The 19,481-nt window shown below is 46.1% G+C and overlaps 1 protein-coding gene across 1 annotated transcript in view; it reads left to right on the forward strand.

The window, feature by feature from the left end:
* Positions 1-19,481, forward strand: part of MAN1C1 (mannosidase alpha class 1C member 1) — an 86,040-nt gene that overhangs the window by 52,271 nt on the left and 14,288 nt on the right. Inside the window, exons 3-5 of the mRNA XM_050932229.1 lie at positions 6,105-6,220; positions 9,460-9,540; positions 13,039-13,133. Coding sequence (XP_050788186.1) covers positions 6,105-6,220; positions 9,460-9,540; positions 13,039-13,133 — 292 coding nt within the window. The remainder of the gene's footprint in view (positions 1-6,104; positions 6,221-9,459; positions 9,541-13,038; positions 13,134-19,481) is intronic.

The raw sequence follows: 19,481 nt of genomic DNA on the forward strand, positions 1-19,481 counted from the left end.
CATTGCAGCAAAAGGATTTACGTACAGTTGGCAACGACTTTGTATAATTCTAGGCAAGCTTAACAGAAATCTGTCAAAATTCACAGCACTATGTTGAGTCAAATGCACAGCACCATAGGTGCCTACTCTGTGGATGCTCCGGGGCTGGAGCACCCATGGGGGAAAAAAGGGTGTGGCAGCCCCCCATCATCTCCTCCCTCTCTCCCCAGCACCTCTCGCCCCCCATGGATTAGCTGTTCAGCAGCATGCAGGAGGCACTGAGAGGGAGGGGAGGAGCGAGGGCAGGGCACGCTCGGAATGGAGTGAGATGGGGATGGGAAGAGGCAGGAAGCGGGCTTTGAGGCAGGAATGAAGTGAGGGTGGGGCCTGGGGCTTAGAGGGGGGTCAAGCCCACCTCCCCCCGGCAACTTAGAAAGACGGCACCTCTGCACAGTGCCATCTGAGGACCTTCTCGAATGATGGAGTCCCAGAGCAGCTGATTGTCCCACTGGCCCAACGCCAGCAGCAGGAACAGAAAGCTGCCCAAAACTAGTGCGCTCCACCCTGCACTGGATTGTGTGCCTTGTGCCTCCTGCTTCCCTGGCTTCATTCCTGGCATTCCGACCCGATTTGACTCCTGGCATCTGAGTTGGGATTCCCAATCTCTGTTTGTCTCCTGCTTCTGTCCTCCCAGGATCCCAGCCCAGCCGATTCTTGACCCTTGTCTTGTGACTGCAGACTCTGGCTCCAGCTCCGACTACTGGGTCTGGGCTGCCCATGATCTGGCCATGAGACCCTGGTGTACAGCCTAGATGCAACTGTGAAGTCCTGGACAGCCATAGAATTGTTACAAATTTTGTGTTTGCTCTGAGATTTCCATTTATATGGTGCCTCTCATTTATTATTACAATAAAGTTTGTTGGGTTTAGAGAAAAAGTCACATACAGATGCTGCAGATCACTTTGGATGTGGCTCAGAAGACCGGAAACATCTAAAAGACCCTTGTACAAAACACACAGCCTGCATTTCTTCCGATATCCCTGTGTTCAAGGAGTATTTAAACCAATAGTTTAATATGAGGCAAGGGACAAATGATCAGTGAAGCACGCCCTCTTTTATAAAATACAGAGGCAGAAAGCCAAACAACTCAGAATCATACTGGAACAAAGAACAGAGCATACTTCTGAGCCCTCAGAGGGTTTCGTGTATTTGAAGGCAAACATAAAAGGCTCTGTAAATGCAAACACTATTTTATTTTTCATTTCTATTAATCATCCCAGAAAACGGTGACATTGTCTCTTTGTCCCTATTTAGTTTCAGCAAATCCAACTTTTTATTATTATCTCTTTGCAGATTATGAAAGGTTTGGTGGATTATATCATCATATTAAATCGAGCCCATTAGCATGTTACTCTCAGAAGATCACAGTAATGGGTGTGCCTGAGGCAGTGCTTCACTGTTTTTCTTCTTAAAGTGTTTTGCCTGTGTCCATGTTGCTCAGCGCTGGTACATTTCTCCCTGCTAGTAGGAACGCACATTAAAAATCGCATAATCATTAATATTGCAGAATCATTAGGGTTGATAAAAACAGCTCTGACTGAGGCGATGTTGTTTTTCATGGTCACTGCATTTTGTAAACAAGCTACATAACCGTTAGTTGTTTTTTTTTTAAGACCAATCGTGTAGATCTGGTGGCTGTTTGACTCCATCTACAGCTCTTCTATAGATAGTGCCAGTTAGATGATCATTTTCCAAGTCTGTGAGAGCCGAATGCATTTCCAGTGGTTGGCTCCAGTGCATCTCCCCCCAATTCTTGTTGTAGATGGCATTTGGAAGCCAGCAATCTGTAGATGTGCAATCAAGTCTTGGTTTGGGTTTCATAAAGTCAGTCATGTGCTGACTGGTTGAAAAGTGTCAAAACTACAATCTCGTAACATCACCAAAGTAAGTCGGGGTGCCTTTCTTAAAGGGAAACAAGAATGTTTAAAATAGAAATCGGTCCAAACTAAACATCTAGATCCGATCACCTGCCTTTTGGGAAATGTGGTATATTGTCTGCCCAGGGGACAATTTTTTAAATAAAGAAAGGCTGAGATCTCAAGGTTTGTTGCTAACTATTCCCCATATTTCACTTTTTCCCCTGCTCTCCAACTTACAGACATACCCCATGCCCTGTAAAGGTTTCTGGGTGTAATCCAAAAGATGTTTCTTGTACTAAGTAGTACTATAATTAGAACCACCACTAGAGGGCACTCAAAATGTTCTGTCCCAGTATGAATGCTTGATAGGAAAGTTCTGACCTGGACCTGGCGTTTGTGGCTGAGACCCATTTTTAGTTTAATTTAGTTGATTTAAAATGTGAGAGGGAATAGTTGAGCCAAAGCAGCAGCGTCCCTCATGAAAGCTCCTGGGATACAAGTCAAGTATTTGAGGCTTTGTGGTTGGGAGGGAAAGGGGAATGATGGTGCATAAGAACGGCCATACTGGGTCAGATCAAAGGTCCATCTAGCCCAGTATCCTCTCTTCCGACAGTGGCCAATATCAGGTGCTTCAGAGCACTTGGTATTGGCCACTGTCGGAAGACCTCTTCAGAACAAGTAATCGTTAAGTGATCCCTCCCCTGTCACCCATTCCCAGCTTCTGGCAAACAGATGCTAGGGACACCATCCCTACCCATCCTGGCTAATAGCCATTGATGGACCTACTCTCCATGAATTTATCTTTTTTTGAACCCTGTTATAGTCTTGTCCTTCACAACATCCTCTGGCAAAGAGTTCCACAGGTTGACTGTGCGTTGTGTGAAAAAATACTTCCTTTTGTTTGTTTTAAACCTGCTGCCTGTTAATTTCATTTGGTGACCCCTAGTTCTTTTAGCAGTAAATAACACTTCCTTATCTACTTTCTCCACCCTAGTCATGATTTTAAAGACCTCTATCATATCCCTCCTTGGTCGTCTCTTTTCCAAGCTGAAAAGTCCCAATCTTATTAATCTCTCTCCATACAGAAGCCGTTCCATAGTCCTCGTTTTTTTTGTTTCCCCTTTCTGAAAATTTTCCAATTCCAACATATCTTTCTTGAGATGGGGTGACCACATCTGCGCACAGTACTCAAGAGAGTTGTTACCAGCAGCATCACCCTCTGCAGAAATTAACGCTGAATCTGGGTTCCCCCTCCTTGTTGTCCAGTTCTCTTAGGAGAGTAGGTGTCAGGATTGAGGAGAGAGATGTGATAGCAGTGGAGCAATGCTTGTGTGCCTCTAATCTTAACGTAAGGGCAAAGCAATAACTTCACACACAAGTCCTTCTCCAGTGGGTGTTCAGGAAAATGCAGGAAATGATAGTGAAGCTTTAATTTGCCTTTTTGGGGGGCTGGGTAATGGGTAGCTTCCAAATGAAGAGTTATGTATATTGGGTTATGAAGGAAAATGATGGCCTCCAATCTCAAAGTCCAAGCCCATAGGGAAGTGACCTGTGTTCTCTGTTACCTCCCCTGCTGCAATGCCTTCCGATGACTAGAAGGACTTTTAGGGACTCGTAGCCACCAGAAATGAAACTGTGTCACTGAGATCCTTGGAGAACATGTCTCTGCTGCTGTTCACAGTACTAAACTATTTAAATCACACTGATATCAGCTTACATGGGCTACAATTCCATGTATCACCATTCCACATCTCAGCACAGGATACTACATCACTGTCTTTTGTTGAAAGTCTTCCTGTGTGGTCCCAATTACTTTCTACGGAAAGTCTGATATGGATTTTTAGGTGGTTGATATGGCAGATCCAAGTACTTGTGAGGGACTGTGCTTAGTCTGCGTACGCTTCATTGCCCTCTGCTGGAGAAAAATGGGAACACTCATGGATAACCTTTCTGTTAGTTAAGTGAGTGGAGCTGGCCCTTGAGCTCACTAGGTCTCTGTTAAGCGTCCAAGGGCTTCATTTTTAATCATGCTGCTGCCACCTAATGCCATGTATCATATATTTGTAGTGGGAAACCATGAGACATCACATGCCACAAATGTAGGCTCAGCGTTCCACAGAACAAACTATATATTAATATTACGTTATCTTAAGTGTCATCTTTCACAAATTAAAGTATTATTCTTGGCCTTCACCAAGCAGTTCTCCATGGTACTCAACCCTACCTGCACCAGGGGTTCTGGTGGCCCAGCTCCAAAGTTCTGGGCCTTGGTTTTCTGTCATGAGATGTTCAATCTCACTCTGGGGGTGGCATCTTGGAGATCGTGGTGAGCGGGGCTGAAATTTTGTGACTTCTCCACAAGCAAGGCAGTGTCATTGGCATAGTCTTGGTTGGTAAAACTTCTTGATCAACCTTGATTTCGATGAGAGGAACGGCAAGTCCTAACATCCCGTCAGTGGCTTGACAGAATAGTGCCTGGGGGGGAATGCGTCCCTGCTCCACACCTGAGGTTATGTAGAAATGTGGCAAAAGTCATGAACCAAGGCACACTTTCGCACCAATATCTGTGTGAAGATCATATACTAGAATTAGCAGAACATTTGGAACACCAACTCCTTTCAGTGCTAGCCAAGGTGCTGAGCTGTCGACTGAGCCAGAAGGCACTTTGAGGTTGATTACATGTGCCACATGAAGCAGACTGGTTAAATCCTCTGTGCAGTTCAGCCAACACAGGGACCAGCTTCCAACTTGCCCTGGGGGTGCTCAACCCCCAATAAACCCCCGCCACACCTCTTCCTGCCCCCACTCCACCCCAGGCCCTGCCACCACTCCCCTCTTCCCCCAAGGCCCCGCCCCGCCTCTTCCTGCTCCACCCCAGACCCACCTCTTCCAGCCCATTTCTGCCCCCTCCCCAAAGTGTGCCTCATCCCTCTCCTCCTCCCTTCCTCCCTCCTAGTGCCTCCTGCATGCTGCAGAACAGCTGATCTGCAGTGGGAAGGACGCACTGGGGGGAAAAGGGAGGGGAGCTTGGCTGCCGGTGGGTGCTAAGCACACGCTATGTCAGCCAGAATCCAAAGGGTAAGTCCAATGTCCATTGTTGACTGTCCTGCCGTAAAACCTGACTGCTGTGGACAACAATGTCTGTGAAGAAGCAGCTGTATCCTACCAAGCAGAACATGAACAAAGACCTTTCAGGGACTGAAAACAATGAGATTGGCCTGTAGTTGCCACACATAGTGCAAGATCCTCTGCCATTGTACAAGGACACTATGATGCCCTCTCGCCTCCCTTCAGTCATTCATTTTATTGCGTTGCATGCTCTTCAGCCATGTTGCCAGGATGGACAAAAACACCCTCGCACACAATTTTCTCAAACTCGCCATTGATGCAAGAAGGGGTGCATGCCCTGACCCTGCCTGGTGGATTTGCAGGATTGATCCAGTTCTAGGCACATCACCACATGGCATCTGTTGGAACGTCATCAACCATGGTCACTCTGGCTAGCACAAAGGTCCCTAGTAGACGATGCATGTTTGATGATGAACTCACTGGGTAGCCGGACAACCGTGTTTTGGAACCAGATTAGACAGAGACTGCAGCTTGGGTATGTAGCCAAGTCAGGGCAGGGCTTTGCATCTGAAGGGCTGAAATGTCACGAGCTGTTCTGATTTCAGGTATGTTCCAGAACTGGAAAATAAGGCCAAGATTTGCAGATGTGACTACTGATTTTGGGTGCCCAACTTGGGGCCCATTTTTCAGAAAGTGCTGAGCATCTGCCCTCTGAAAATCAGGCCTCTTTTAAAGATCCCAAACTCACTAGTCCTGTTTGAAAATCTCTGGGCCAAGCTCTTTTTACAGCCTCTGTCCATTTAAATTCAGGTCTAGATGCCAAGCGGAACATTCCCAAAGTTCAGCAGGTTCCCACCTGAAGGTCTGGTCTGATCTGTGTCTAGTATACAGCCATGTACTGCTGCAGTTCTTTACCTAGCCTCAGCAATTGCTCTCATCCTGTCCTCACATGCTATTGTTTTACCTCATTGTTAAAGATGGAAATGGAGGGAGCGTCTTAAAAGGTTAATACTTTCTCCAATGTGCACAGCCACCTTTTGTGTTAAAGGGTGAAATGAAAATGAACCTGATCAGTTGATATCCCAAAATGGAAGGTGAATAAGATTTAAACACGTTGTTCTTTGTTTGCCAATACAGGGGGCCTTCGAGGGGCTACCATAGTGGATGCCTTAGATACTCTGTACATCATGGAGCTTGGGGAGCAATTCCAGGAAGCGAAAAGCTGGGTGGAGAAGAGCTTTGATTTGAATGTGGTGAGTCAGTAATTGAAAACGTCAGTCTGTGCTGCAAAAATGCCTGGTCCGTCCCTTGGTGTGTCATAGTAACAGCAGCTGGATCCAGGGGTATTCTGCTAGGACAGTCTGTGAAGGGAAAAAAAATAGTTTGCAAGGGACAATGAGTCAGATTCGTAGATTGCAAAGGCCAGACGGGAACATTGTGATCTAACTAACCCTCCCCATAGCACAGAGCACTGAACTCCACCCAGTGATTCCTGCATCCATCCTTAAATCCTGAGGTCTTCAGTTGAATGAGCCTGAGCAGGGTGTAATGCTCTTTCAGTTCGAAAATTACCATTTTTAGAAATTCCAAGGGGGGTTGATTAGTGTAAGCAGGAGACCTCCAGCATATGTCCCCCACATCGAACTCCCCCATGATATCTGATTTTCTTTCTGCGTATTATGGACTGATCACCCTGCTCTTATGAAGGGAATTTTTTTGACACCCCTCTTTACAAATGATTGATCACTATGTCTATGCAAAGGCAGCACAGGACTCCAAAGCTAACGAGAAGGGCAGGGGGGAAAACGACAATTGTGCCAGGGCCCTATGTTCTGGGGGCCCCCAAATGTCTGTAACATCTGTGTAATAAGGGGGTGGGCCCCAAATTTCTCTCGACGGGGCTGACCCCAACCACAGTGCTGGGACACTGGGTAAGTATGAAAAATGAGTTCTGGCTACAGAATGGCCAGCACTCCTTCCTGCATGTTCCTTGAAGGGCTCCCTTCTACGTACAGAGTTGGTCTTCGCTTGCGAGATGGGACCACAGCCTGACGTGGTGGTCTATGGAGGCCATTAAACTCAAAAGGCCATTAAAATTTTAATTTCCTTATGTCTATCCTAGTTAGTATATGGGGAAAAATGGTTCTCCCCTTGTGAAAAATGAATGCAGCTGCCTTTTTAGAAAAGTATCATTTGGGAATGGATGGCCGTCGTGGATTCATAATAGGAAGATCACATCTGATAAATTAGGTTGAATGCTTTTAAGTATGTTACTGAATCGATAAACAAGGGACAGAATCGATGGGGAGATAATTTATCTGGATTTGACAAAAGCTTTTACTCCTGGCCCACACAATAGATTGATCGGCAAAGACTAAAATGAATGTTATGGATTGATCACTGGAGTCAGACATGCAGTGCAGAGAGAGAAGGGTTGAAATGAATTAAAAATTGGCTTTGAGACAAGAAGCTGACCTAGTCAGGCGAGGGTGGGATGGTGGCCTTGGCTGGAGAGGGGAATCCAGTGCGAGGCTTAAGAAGGAAATGATTAGGAAGGAGAGGGTGTCATTTCCAAAGCAGTCACATTTGCTGCTGAGATAATTTGCCCACGTGGGGAGTAAAATCAGTTTCCGAGCTACAAAGCAAACAGTCTCAACAGAGGAAGCTCCATTATCAGCTGTCAGCAACATGTCACGCCAGGGCTATTTGTTCCACTGGCTGCCCATTAAACACAATAAAGCTGGAGGAACTGGTCAGCAGGCTGGACCCAGACTCTCTGACAGATGGTCCCTCCCTCTGCAACCAAGGTCCCCCCCCAGGAGATCTGCTGTCTTCAGGGATGGTGGAACTCTCAGCAACTAGATTGAGGGGAGGATGGGGCCTGACTCAGGCAGTGGGGAAAAACAGACAGTTCAGATCTGTGGCAGAGCAGCTGTTTGGATTTACTGACTAATGGCAAGTGTGGTGTAGATACCTAGACAGACCATTGACTACCTGGGAAGTCCAAGTTAGCTTAGAGAAATGTGAGACAGTGAGGCCGAGGGACCAAAATAATCACTGGACTCTAAAGAGGATGCAGCACGGATGCCTGTGTTAACCAGCATCTGTCTGTGTGTACAGCAGTGCTCCATGATCCTGATTAATTTATAGCCTAAGAACTAGTGCCCAGCAAACAAACCATTAGTTGCTAGTTGCTGCTATGTTAGGTCCACTGATTTTATTTCCCAACCTGGATCTTTTGCTTTTTCTCCTCCTTCCAGTCCAGCCTTTTCCAGGTTCTCCCTCTGTCTCCCCCTTTATTCCTACATGATCTTGAGCTGCTTCCTCTGGCTTTTGCCTCCCTCTCTGGATGGCAAATTGTGTCTCAGATCCTTCCGGCCTTCCCCAGGAGAAGACATCTGTTTTCATGTGTAACCCAGTGGGATTGTTGGAAGGGACAGATTAATGCAGTGGGTAGAGAATTCCTGCCTCTCTATCCCATTCGCTGAAATCGCTGCACTCTTGTGAGAGCCTCCTGTTGGTAGTTTTATGTGTTTATTTGAGGGGAAGGAATAATTTGCCTGGCAGGTTCACAGTCCAGGAGCACAGCTTAAAAAACACAGTTTGAAGGCAATTGCTTTGACATTTGCTGATCGGGAGTTGGAATAAAATAGATCTTAACTAGTTACAGATGAGTGGCTTCCTAAGAGGTTCAGTGAACCATATCACTGCCTGTTCACCATCTCCTAGCAGGGCACGTGGGCACTGGTTTGTTTGTCCCCCACTCAGTGTAGCAGCAGCTGTGCCACCCTGGGCTGTGGTCCTGTCAGGTCTTACAAACCAAGTAGGATTGAGCATGGTAAATCCTTGAATGGGAAACCTCCAGAGAACATCTGGACACTCCAGGAAGTTGTCGTGGTGATGCACAGGGTGACACTCTCCCCGCTGAATCAGTGCTGAAGGAATGCTCCTGTATGGAGCAAGAAAGCTTAGTACAGGAGGGTGCCATCTTTTGGCCATTAAAAACAGTCCTGACTTCTTGTGGTCTTACAAAATCCCTCTGCCCTTCTTTTAATAGAGATGTTAACTCCAGCGTCCTGTCCAGCTTTCAACTTAGGTACCTATTTTCTGCCTATCTACATTGCCTTTGCATTTTCAACTGGAGAAAGTTTACTTTCTCACGCTTTCCTTCATATCCTGGTGTGTAGCGTTTCACTGCTGTTAAACAGCTACTGCGTTCTACCCAGAAACCATTTCAGTGGCGGCAAAGCGATCCGTATAGCTCACTTAACCTACCTCCTAGAGGGCTGTGAAGCTTTGTGTATAAAGCTCTTTGAGATCCCAGATGAAAGATGCTATAAAAGGTAAAGTGTTATTAAACCGTGAATAAGGATTGCAGAGTTTTGTGAATGTACCTAGAATTATTCCAAGGCACTCTCACTGGCCCTATATCTGCATGGATGCTATAAGGTGTTACTTGAACCTTGCAGTTACTATCTGATGATCTTTTCAGAATGGAGAAGCTTCCTTGTTCGAAGTGAACATTCGTTATGTCGGAGGGCTGTTGACGATGTACTACCTAACCGGTGAAGAGGTTTGTTTCTACACATCCTGCGTATCCCTCATGGTCTCAAATAATGAATGTGCAGGTGTATTTCTGGCTAGGGTAGCTCCCAGCAGCGCTCCACTGAACATCAAATAATCCCTCTGTAAGAAGAGGCTAAACCTGTTTTTTACGAGTATTGAACTCCCACTAACAGTCTTTTAATTAAGTCTCACACAATTACCTTATGCTTTCCATGCCTGGCTCATCTATAAAGATCTTTTCTCCAATGGACAATTTTAACAAGATCGTTTTTCTGCTTAGTACATTGGTCCCCGCTGAAATACATTTGCCATGATCTTTGCCTTTCCCGCAGTTCTTGTTATTTTGTAGCCTAAATATAGGCAATAGCGCAAGCTTTGGGCTCACTCCAAGTAGCCCTGCAGGCTAAATGTTAGCTTATTAGTGGTAGCTATTTGTGAAAACCCCAAATTGTTGTTGTTGTTTTTGTGTAGCAGAAGTTTGCACTGATAAAGCAGGGGGCCAGGTTGTGGCTAATGCTATCCATGTGCAAGGAGTCTTTCTTTAGTGTGCAAATGTCACGCACTGGTGAGTGTGTGTTACAAGCCCCATTCTGCGCCAGTCTGCAGTGGATATGAGTCTGTTACAATCCCCAGTTACCATGCCATGGCTCTTTAACTCAGACTGTCACAACTCACGCTTTTAGCTCTGGAGGTTCCTGATTCAGTCCCCGTGGGTGAACCCAGAGGGCTGTACATATGTGGGGATTCATCCAGGATTTGAGCCACCAGCTTCCTTTGAGAAGAGGAAGTGACTGATGTGACAACCACCCCCATGGCCAACACATTGGGGATCAAGCCAGAGATCTGCCTGAGCTGAAACAGCTTTGAGCTGAAGAGCCTTGGCTTCGTAGGTGGGGATGGTAACAACTCATATCCTATGTGGATCATCACAGAGTGGGATTTGTAACACACGCTCACCACAGGATTACACAAGGACTGATCCAAGCAAGTACATCTGGTAGAACTGCCCCAACGCCTGGTTTCTCCAGTCAGCCAGCAGAGTTGAGCTGACCTCTGCGGAAAGGCAACTCTTTCCGAGGGGAGTGGAGCAGCGTTCCAATGAACGCTAGGCCCACACTGAATTCTGGCTAAATCAGAAGGTTCCCACTGAAAACACTGCTCCCTCCTTCTCCCCCCTGCCCCTCCCAAATGCAGGCCATAGCTGAACACATAATCTGTCTCATAGTATAGCTGTGCTGGAATTTTAAAACCAGATGTGAGGCGATCAAGAGATTACTCCTCTACCCCGTATATCTTCAGCATACAGGCGGCCTGATCCCACTGATCTCAATGGGAGTTCAGCTGTCATTCAGCTGTAGGACTGGGCCTTAAGCAATGAGTAAATAACCTTTTCAAGAAACTCCCCTCCGGCAGAAGCCGGCCTGTAGCAATATGGAGCTGCCCATGATAGGAGGAAATTACAGGTCTCTCGATTTGTGGAGACCTGGGTGAAAGCTCCATAATTAAGGCTGCATTTTGGATGAGTTACAAGAATTTGTTGCTCCTGGAATTTCCCAGCTGGGAAAGCTCTCAGAGATCTAGTGCCCCATGCTGCAGCCCTTCTTGCTCACAGCTTCCATTGACTTCAACTTGACAGAGAAGGAAGCGAGCCCCCAAAACCATAAAGCCTGGGCAGCAGGCTAGCGAGTGAGCTTAGCCAACAGGTCAGTGTCTGTCCTGTATTGGTTCGGTGCCTCCCCCTCGATAATCTGGTCACTTTCTCATGGATTTCACTTCTGAACCAGACCCCTCTACCTTCCTCTGCTGTGACAAAGGCCTCAAAGCCCCTGGACAAGCTCAGGTTTCCTCAGTGCTGTATTTCTCAGAGCAATCATTTCCTGCTTTCTTAGAACTGCTATGACAGCTTGGACTGAAATGGGGAGGTTAGAGGTAAAAGGCTTGCTCTTGATCTCTTGTCACTTACAGGCTTCTCTTGCTCAAGACGAATCTCTTGAGCGCAGATTATTGCTTGTATCAGTTTGTCTGGTCCCAAAATAATTGTCTGGTGGCTTTGTGTGGCCAGCCCCCATAAACTGTTATTAGATTAGAATAATATAACTCAGAAATTAGGAATTGAAAGGGTGATAATTTAGCCATGACAGGCCAGGGATCCTCTCTGGAAATTAGTAGTGCATAAAAGAGTGTCTGTGTGTGTATGTATGTGTGTATAAAATATGTGTACTTGAAATTAGAAGTCATGTGAGCTGTCAACAAACTGTGTTGTAAACCATAGCCTACTTCATCCTTAGAAATCTCCTTTAATTGTGATGTATTCACTTCTGTTTCCCCCACTCCCCCATAACAAGTTCTTAAAAGGGGACCCTTTGTCCCCAAAGGCATGCTTTGCAGGATCAACTCAAATCAGCCCAGAAAGGCATGTTCTTGTAACAATACTCTAAGCAAAGCTGCCGCCAGCTGCCCGTCATTGGTGTTAGAGCAGCCAGCAGCATTAGAAGTGGAGACCTTTGATCTAAGAAACTGGTCTTTGCTCAGTAGGTTAAAGGAGCAGTTCCAGTAGCTTAGGGAATGGAGATCTGTGCCACGTGGGCAGATCTCACGTTTTAGCACAGCAAGATACAGATGCATAATCCAGTTTATCTACTATTCCCCCAGCTAATGCAGAATTTGGCTTCAAGTTCCAAGGGAGCGTACTTAGAAGGTTTCAGAGATTCAGGAGAACAGCTGGATGTAGCTATGGGTGGCTGTACATATATAGACACTAAGATCTCTAGGCAATGGGAAGCATACAGCTTTGAGAGTGGTTAGAGCTGTGCAGAACTAGGACAATGAAACCCCAAGCCCAAGCCTAGCTCACTTAATGGGCCTGGGATGAGGAAGCCATGGAAAACATGGTGGGTTTGTCCCGTAATAGGGCAAAACTTGGCAGTTTTGGCTGTTTAACTTTGAATTTCTGGGTTCACAGTAAAACTCACATGGAGTGTGTCCATAAGAACCAAAACCAAGGGGAAAGGGTTCACGCAAACTCCAATGCCCTGAAAATGCCAAATGTCCTAATGCCAGGTATATTCCAACTGGGAACTTTCAAACTCATTAACCCAGGACTCTGTGTCAGAAGTTAACAGAACTGATCCTTGAACTTGGTTAGAAAGGGAGCTCTCCTCTACTGTAACAGGACCCAATGCCGCAAAGCTCACATCCAGATCCAAAGTTTGAGGCCTTTTGGGCTCCAGGATTTTAGACTGGTCTGTTGTGGATCTCCAGGGGCCATCCATAAATTCTAGTCCAGATCGAAACTTCCTCATGGGGTTTGGTTCAGGCCCATCCCAATATGTAGGTGTAGGGCTACCCCACTATTTGGAAATGAAAGCCCTGTAATGTCCCCACTTTATAACTGTGTCTGTCTGGATGTGCATGGAAAAGTAAAGTGTTAGAAAACCAACATGACTGATACTAGCAAGCAATACATTGTACATTGTAATTCTCTTTTCCTCTTTTTGTCTAACAGGTATTCAAGAACAAAGCTCTAGAACTTGGAGAGAAACTTCTACCAGCCTTTAACACCCCGACTGGTATCCCACGGGGTGTCATAAGTCTGGGCAGGCAAGATACACCTCATTATTTTCCCATCATTAGCAGTGGGTCTTATTTATGTACTGAACACTTGTAAAGGAGTAACAACTGTTCCTAAGGGGCATTTTGCCTCTAAGAACATAAGAGCTACTATGCCGGATCAGATCATGGTCCATTTTGCCCAGTATGCTGTCTCCAGCATTGTGACCAGAGCTTCAGGAGAAGTGTACAGAACAGGGTGATTATGGAGTGATCCATCCTTTTCTTCCACACTCAGCTTCTAGTAGTTAGAGATTATGGGTTGCCCTGAGCATGGGGTTGTTCCCCTGACCATCTTGGCTAATGCTGTTCTCCATGAACGTATTCATTTTTGTTTAACCAGTTATTCTTTTAGCATCTTTCTGTAGCATCTCCCCTCCTGACACTTGGAGGATATTTGTTTTGGCAACTCAAACTCCAGGAGGCATCTTAACAGTAACCAAGGGTGACTCACATGAAATCCAGCTGTGTTTTATTAATTTTTAAGCAGTCCACATTTTCTTCCTTCACTTCCTGGCAGAGCTGCCCCATTGGAATAGGATGTTCCCATTCACATTTGCCTTTGAATTTTATTGGTGGGCTGCATTTAGAACTCCACATGCTCTGCACATTTTTGCAATGTGCCAGGCTAGATGCATGATGCCACTTTCTTTGGATCTGTACAAGCTCCAGGCATGGGAGCTGAGAAATAGACTGGGGCCAATGACAGTTTTGTATCCAAATGTGTATGAATAGCCGTAGTCCATGTAGTTTTCTGCCTGCCTAGACTCCACAACATGCATGTCATTCACTGAGGCAACATCTACGCCTAAACTGCTTCATTGGCACAGCTGCAGTGCTTCAGTGTAGAAACTCAACCCAGTGACAGGAGGGGCTCTCTCATGGCTGTAGCTAATCCACCTCCCCGAGGGACAGTAGCTAGGTTGATGGAAGAATTCTTCCATTGAACTAGCACTGTCTGCACTGGGGGAGGTTGGCATAGCCTATCTCTTGCGGGGAGGGGGGGGATTTTTCACATCCCTGAGAGACACAGCTGTGCCCATACAAGTTTTCAGTGCCCGACCTTAGTGCTACAACACCGCCTCTGAGGTATGTGACATAAAGCGGGGAGCTGAGGCAGATAGGTTAAATAACTTGCCCGTGGTCACTTAGTGGAAGAGACAAGAGTAGAACCCAGGAGTATTGATTCCCTGTCCCCAGTTCTAAGTACTACACAACTCTTCCTGCCCATCAGGACTCGTTGGTTCATTTTGATGCCAACTAACTGAAGTCCCTGGGATTTTAAAAACTGCACACAAGCTGAGAATAGGAAACATGACTTCACAAAAACCTTTCATCCTCCCCTCCACAACACTAAGAGCAGCAGACGGGGAAGTTCTCCCCCACATCTGCCATTGGGTTCCTTTCCCTGTAAAGGGCGAGATTTCTTGAACGTGTAACACAGGGTGATCCATTGCTCAAATGTCACTGTCACCCGCTGCTTAACTCTACACACAAAGAAAACTTTGAACGTCTCCACCACCTTAATTGTATCCTTCCAAGAATGACATTGTGCACCGTAGCTTGATGATAAAGTCTCTTGTGGTGCCTCTTTCTCAATACAAGCACAAGCACAGGCTAACCTTTTGCAGAAATGCCATACCTCTCGCTACCCTTTGTAAAGACAATCAAGATGACAGAGTGTATCTGCCCAGATATCCTGAAATATCTTGCTGATGACCTTGGTTAATACTGAAGAAAATCAAAATAGCCGTAGGCTTCCTAAAACTAAGAATCTGCATTACTGGCTAAAGCTCTGAGAAGAGCATTGAAACTGGTTTGGGAGCCATCAGTAACAATGTAGGAGCAAAGATGAAAAGAGCTAAATGTATGTAGCTTGGCTTTGGTAAGAACATAACAAACAGCCTGCATTTGAACGGTGAAAGCTCCCCAGAATGAGAGGAGGAGTTCCGTGGGATACAGTACATGGAGGTGTAAGTAGGAGCAGTGGGATGACCTTGAAAGAGGAGCTATTTAGTCTGAATATCTGGACAAACCTCCTACCAGTCAGATGCCAAAACCAACAGAAGGTTTTTCCTAACTAAAGCCCAGTCTCTCAACCCTTTTATTTCTACTTTTGCAACCAGGATCTGCTAACTCACAGAAATCCAACAGGGTCCAGGCTCGATGAAGTTTCATTATCCCTTTTTTGGAATGTTCTTTACTGAAGTTTTGAGCAAAACAAACGTAAGACCTGGCACAAGGCCAGGTCTATGTAGAGGTTCTAATGAAGTGGAGAGAGAGATCATGCTGCTTCTGTTCCGATGGGCGCGCTACTGCCTTATCTTCTCCACTCACTTCAGTGCCACCTCCTGCCCTTGCACTCTTGAATTCTGCAGTGTCTGCCCGTTCCTTGTGCCATCAAGAATGCTCTGTCCAAGGTCCTAGAGCATGCTGTTCGTTCCAGCTGTCTACACTTCCTTTTCTCCTGCACCCTCTTTGATCTAATGCAGTCTGCCTCCACACTCTGTTCCAGAGAAATTATTGTCCGGTCACTAATAGCCTTCTCCTTTCTAAGGTCAGGGAGCGGTGGTTCTTCTTGATAGCTCTGCTTTTGACACAGTTGATCACCCCTTCTTTAGCTTTTTCTCCTTTCTTTGCCTTCATAATTCTGCTCTCCTTATTCTCCTCCCACCTTGCTGGCTGCTCCTTCAGCATCTCCTTTGGGTGCTGATCACTCTTCCCTTGTCTGTTGAGATCCCTCAGGTTCTGTGTTTATTACCTCCCCCCCCCCCCCACCGTCTAGCGCCATTTCTCTCTTAGAGATCTCATCCATTTCCACAGGTTTCTCTGCATAGGCCATTCCCATAACTTGCTCTCTAGCGCCAACCTCTCCCTTTCTGTCTCTAATGTTTCCCCCTGGATGTTCCTCCACAATCTCAAACTCACTCTTTCTGATACTGAACTTACAGATCCCTCTCCTACACTCCCCCTTCTCTGTTGTTAACAACTTCCACCATCTTTCCCATGTCCCAGGTTTGTCACCTCGGTGCAGTCTTCAGTTCTTCTCTTTCCTTTCCCGCCATGATCAGATCCTTGCTAAATCCTGCAACTCCTACCGCTTTAATAGCACCAAAATCCATCTTTCATCGCTATTCCCACCACGGAAACCCAGGCCCATGCCTTGATCGTCTCGATTACTAGAAAATTCTCCGTTCTGGCCCGCCATCCTTCCCTTCTCCCCCCTCAAGTGAGTCCCCACACTCCCTCCAGTCCCCTTTCCTTATTGATCCCTTGGTCTCTTTTTTGGACACCAGGCTTCCTGCCTTGTCTTCTGCTGCCTTCTGGGCTTTTCCTGCTTCCTGCCTGCCAGACACCAATCCCCCCTTCACATCTCTCCTCAAACCCACTGCTTCCAAAACGCCATCCTTCCCTCTAAGCAATAACCTCTCTGAGTGATTAGCCTGTATCTTGATTTATGTGTTTGTTTCTTTCCTGCTTTGGCACTTGGAGGCAAGGGCTGTGTCATAGTCTCTGTTTGCAAAGCTCTGGAAATGCCCAGCCTGATGCTAAAAGACTTTTGATCATTATTAAATACCAGTATGTGTTTTTTGGAATAAGGTTACTCTTAGAGCTGCACGTCTTCCCTTACCTTAAAGGCTAGTGTCATCATCAAGTCTTTGGAAGGAATGTTTCTCGGCTGTTAGGAGAGAAGCTAGCGAGGAAAATCAAGTCCATTTGAGCTTTAGTGCTAGAGCATGCTTTCTGCAGAGTGCCACTTCCTGCTTGTCTTCAGTCCAGAGGGCTGGCGAAGGTGGAGTCTCTTTCTATCTGAGGGTGCTTCTTCGTTTGATCAACAAACCTCTCCCTGGGTCCTACTTCGAGTCCCTGGTGAACCAGCCCGTAGCAGCCTTTCAGCCAACGGTCTACACAAAGCATTTGGGATGGAGTTTTTCAGGACTTTTTGTTTCAACTCCTGCTAGGAATACTTTTGTCATAACCAGCACAGTCTTTAGCCTTGTCCAGTTGATTCAGAACATATCTAGTTTGAAGCAGCTGTCCCAGTTCAGGTCAACTGCACCTGTATTTCTCTTCCTGGTCTACCAAAAACACCCACTCTCAACCTTTCTCAGCTGTCACTTGTCTTAGGTGGAGACATGCATCTCACTCCCTCCAGCCCAGGGTATTTCCAGGCTGCACGACCCCCTGTCTACACTCTTATTTCTCCAGTAAGCCCGCTAGCCAAAATGGCCAGCGGCTGAACTCTGCGTTCTCCTCCAAGCCTATGAACAGTGCAATTGCCCACAGTTGTAAGGTACCACACAGCTTTTCCTAAGCAAGCACGTTTATTCTCAAGGTGAAAAGCATTCCAGAGAAAACACGTTAAAACAATAAAAGAATCTAAACACCAATAAACGTGAATAAGCTGACCAGAGATCATTTCCATCCCCAACAAGGTCTCTGGTTGGAGTCAGTCATTCAGCCACACACACAGATTTTCTTGTGGTGACAAGTTCATAACACCTTTTGCTCAGAACAAGAACCCCCATGAACAAGTCGGCCTGTCTTTTATATAGCGGGGGTCTTTGCTCTTGAGATTCAGGGAGCAGCTGGTCAGCAAACAGTGGACCTTTCCCCAGGGCGTAGCTTCAAAAGGCTGGGGCTTTCCTAACTGGAGATGGGGGGCTACATTTGCGTTCACCTCCCTCAAGAGATTTCCTAGGAAACCCACTTAACCAAAAGTTCATTCTTGTAGGGCACATTCTTTAAAAGAGTTTGAAGCTCGTCGCACATCCCAGGCTTACACTAGCTATCTCCACCCTGGAGACATTACTTACAATCCCAAAAGAATACGTAAATATCTGCATTTTGAAGACAATGAACATCTAAGGAACTTAAACTTCATCCAACAAGGTTTGTGCAGGAAGTTGCCCTATCTGCCCCAATGGCTTATTGGGTGATTTCTGTTTGTGAGGTCGTATTTTCCAGTTCTTTCAGTGCAGCAATTAAAGAAAATATGATGATTAGGGTCCAAGTGGACAGATAGAGGAACACCCATGAGATCATTTAGTAGTGCATCCCTCCAACACCAGGATATAGTCTTGTACGGTAGATATAGCCGATATTAAACTAATACTGCATTTAACCTCACTCAAAATGAGCTGGCATTTACTGTACCCTTCCTCCAAATATGGACAGTGGGATTCCTGCTGCTGAAATACAATCACTTTTGGGACAGCTGTTCTAACTGCACATAGCAAAGTTTGCAGCCAGTTTTGGACAGAAAGAGAACACTCAGTTTAGATTACAGGGGGAATAGGCTGTCTGCTGAAAGGTTTGCTGCGTTTCTCTGGAGCCATAAGGAATAATTCAGCTCCTAAAAATGTTTTCTACATTTCTCAGACAAGAGTAACATTTTTCTGATGAAAGGTCATTAGTTTTAGCCTTTGATCAAGAGCAGAAATCCTTCTCTTCTGATAGAGAAGCCTTCAGGCGCCATCTAGTGTTTTCCCTCAGTTTCAGCGATGGTTCTGGCTACCCTAAAAAAGGAAGGCGCCTGATTGGAAATACGTAATATTGTCAATATCTACCAAGAATCATGATAATTGAGAGCTCAAGCCTGCATCACTGCTGGAAAGAGAACCGCTGAGCTTCCCTGGGCCAGCAGCTGCAGCGGCTATTTTGGGATTAATCCCTCAAGATATAGGTCACTTTTCCTGTCTCTGTAGATTTGTGAGAGACAGAATCGCTGCAGAGAGCTGTAATTTATAGCAGTGGGTTGGAGCAGGGAAAGGGTCAAGTGAAAAAGCAAGTAAAGAGTGAGTGAGAACGTTAGTGATCAGAGAGCTCCCCCTTTGGCAATCCAGTGCCAGGCCTTATCACCACAGGACCCCCATGTGTATACACTGCTTTTTACCGTTCGAACACACCCTCCCCATTTACTCCCACAGTGCTGATGCAATAACGGAGATGGGGATTTTTTCCTTTCTGCCCAGAGTTGGCAGAACTGGAGATTAGCATAAAGAATAGTGGCTTGTGGGAGGAGGGAGAGGAGAAGGGTCTGGTGAGAGTAGATCCAAACAAAGAACCAAACAAGTGTGTAACAATTAGCTTTATACAGTGTCTGCTAGCTTTCTGTGGGTGTATCTGGCCCTCCATTCTTTGCAAGGTCTGTAAGATGAGGCCCAGGAAGTTAGAGTGTCTCAGAGTAGAACATTGGGCTGCATGGATATTAGAACCCAGGGTGGTTTTTGAACGTGTCATGTCTGTAGGGTAACAAAAATGATTAGGGGGCTGGAGCACATGACTTATGAGGAGAGGCTCAGGGAACTGGGATTGTTTAGTCTGCAGAAGAGAAGA

Source organism: Gopherus flavomarginatus, chromosome 22 (assembly GCF_025201925.1).
Source record: "Gopherus flavomarginatus isolate rGopFla2 chromosome 22, rGopFla2.mat.asm, whole genome shotgun sequence".
NCBI classification, from domain to species: Eukaryota; Metazoa; Chordata; order Testudines; family Testudinidae; genus Gopherus; species Gopherus flavomarginatus.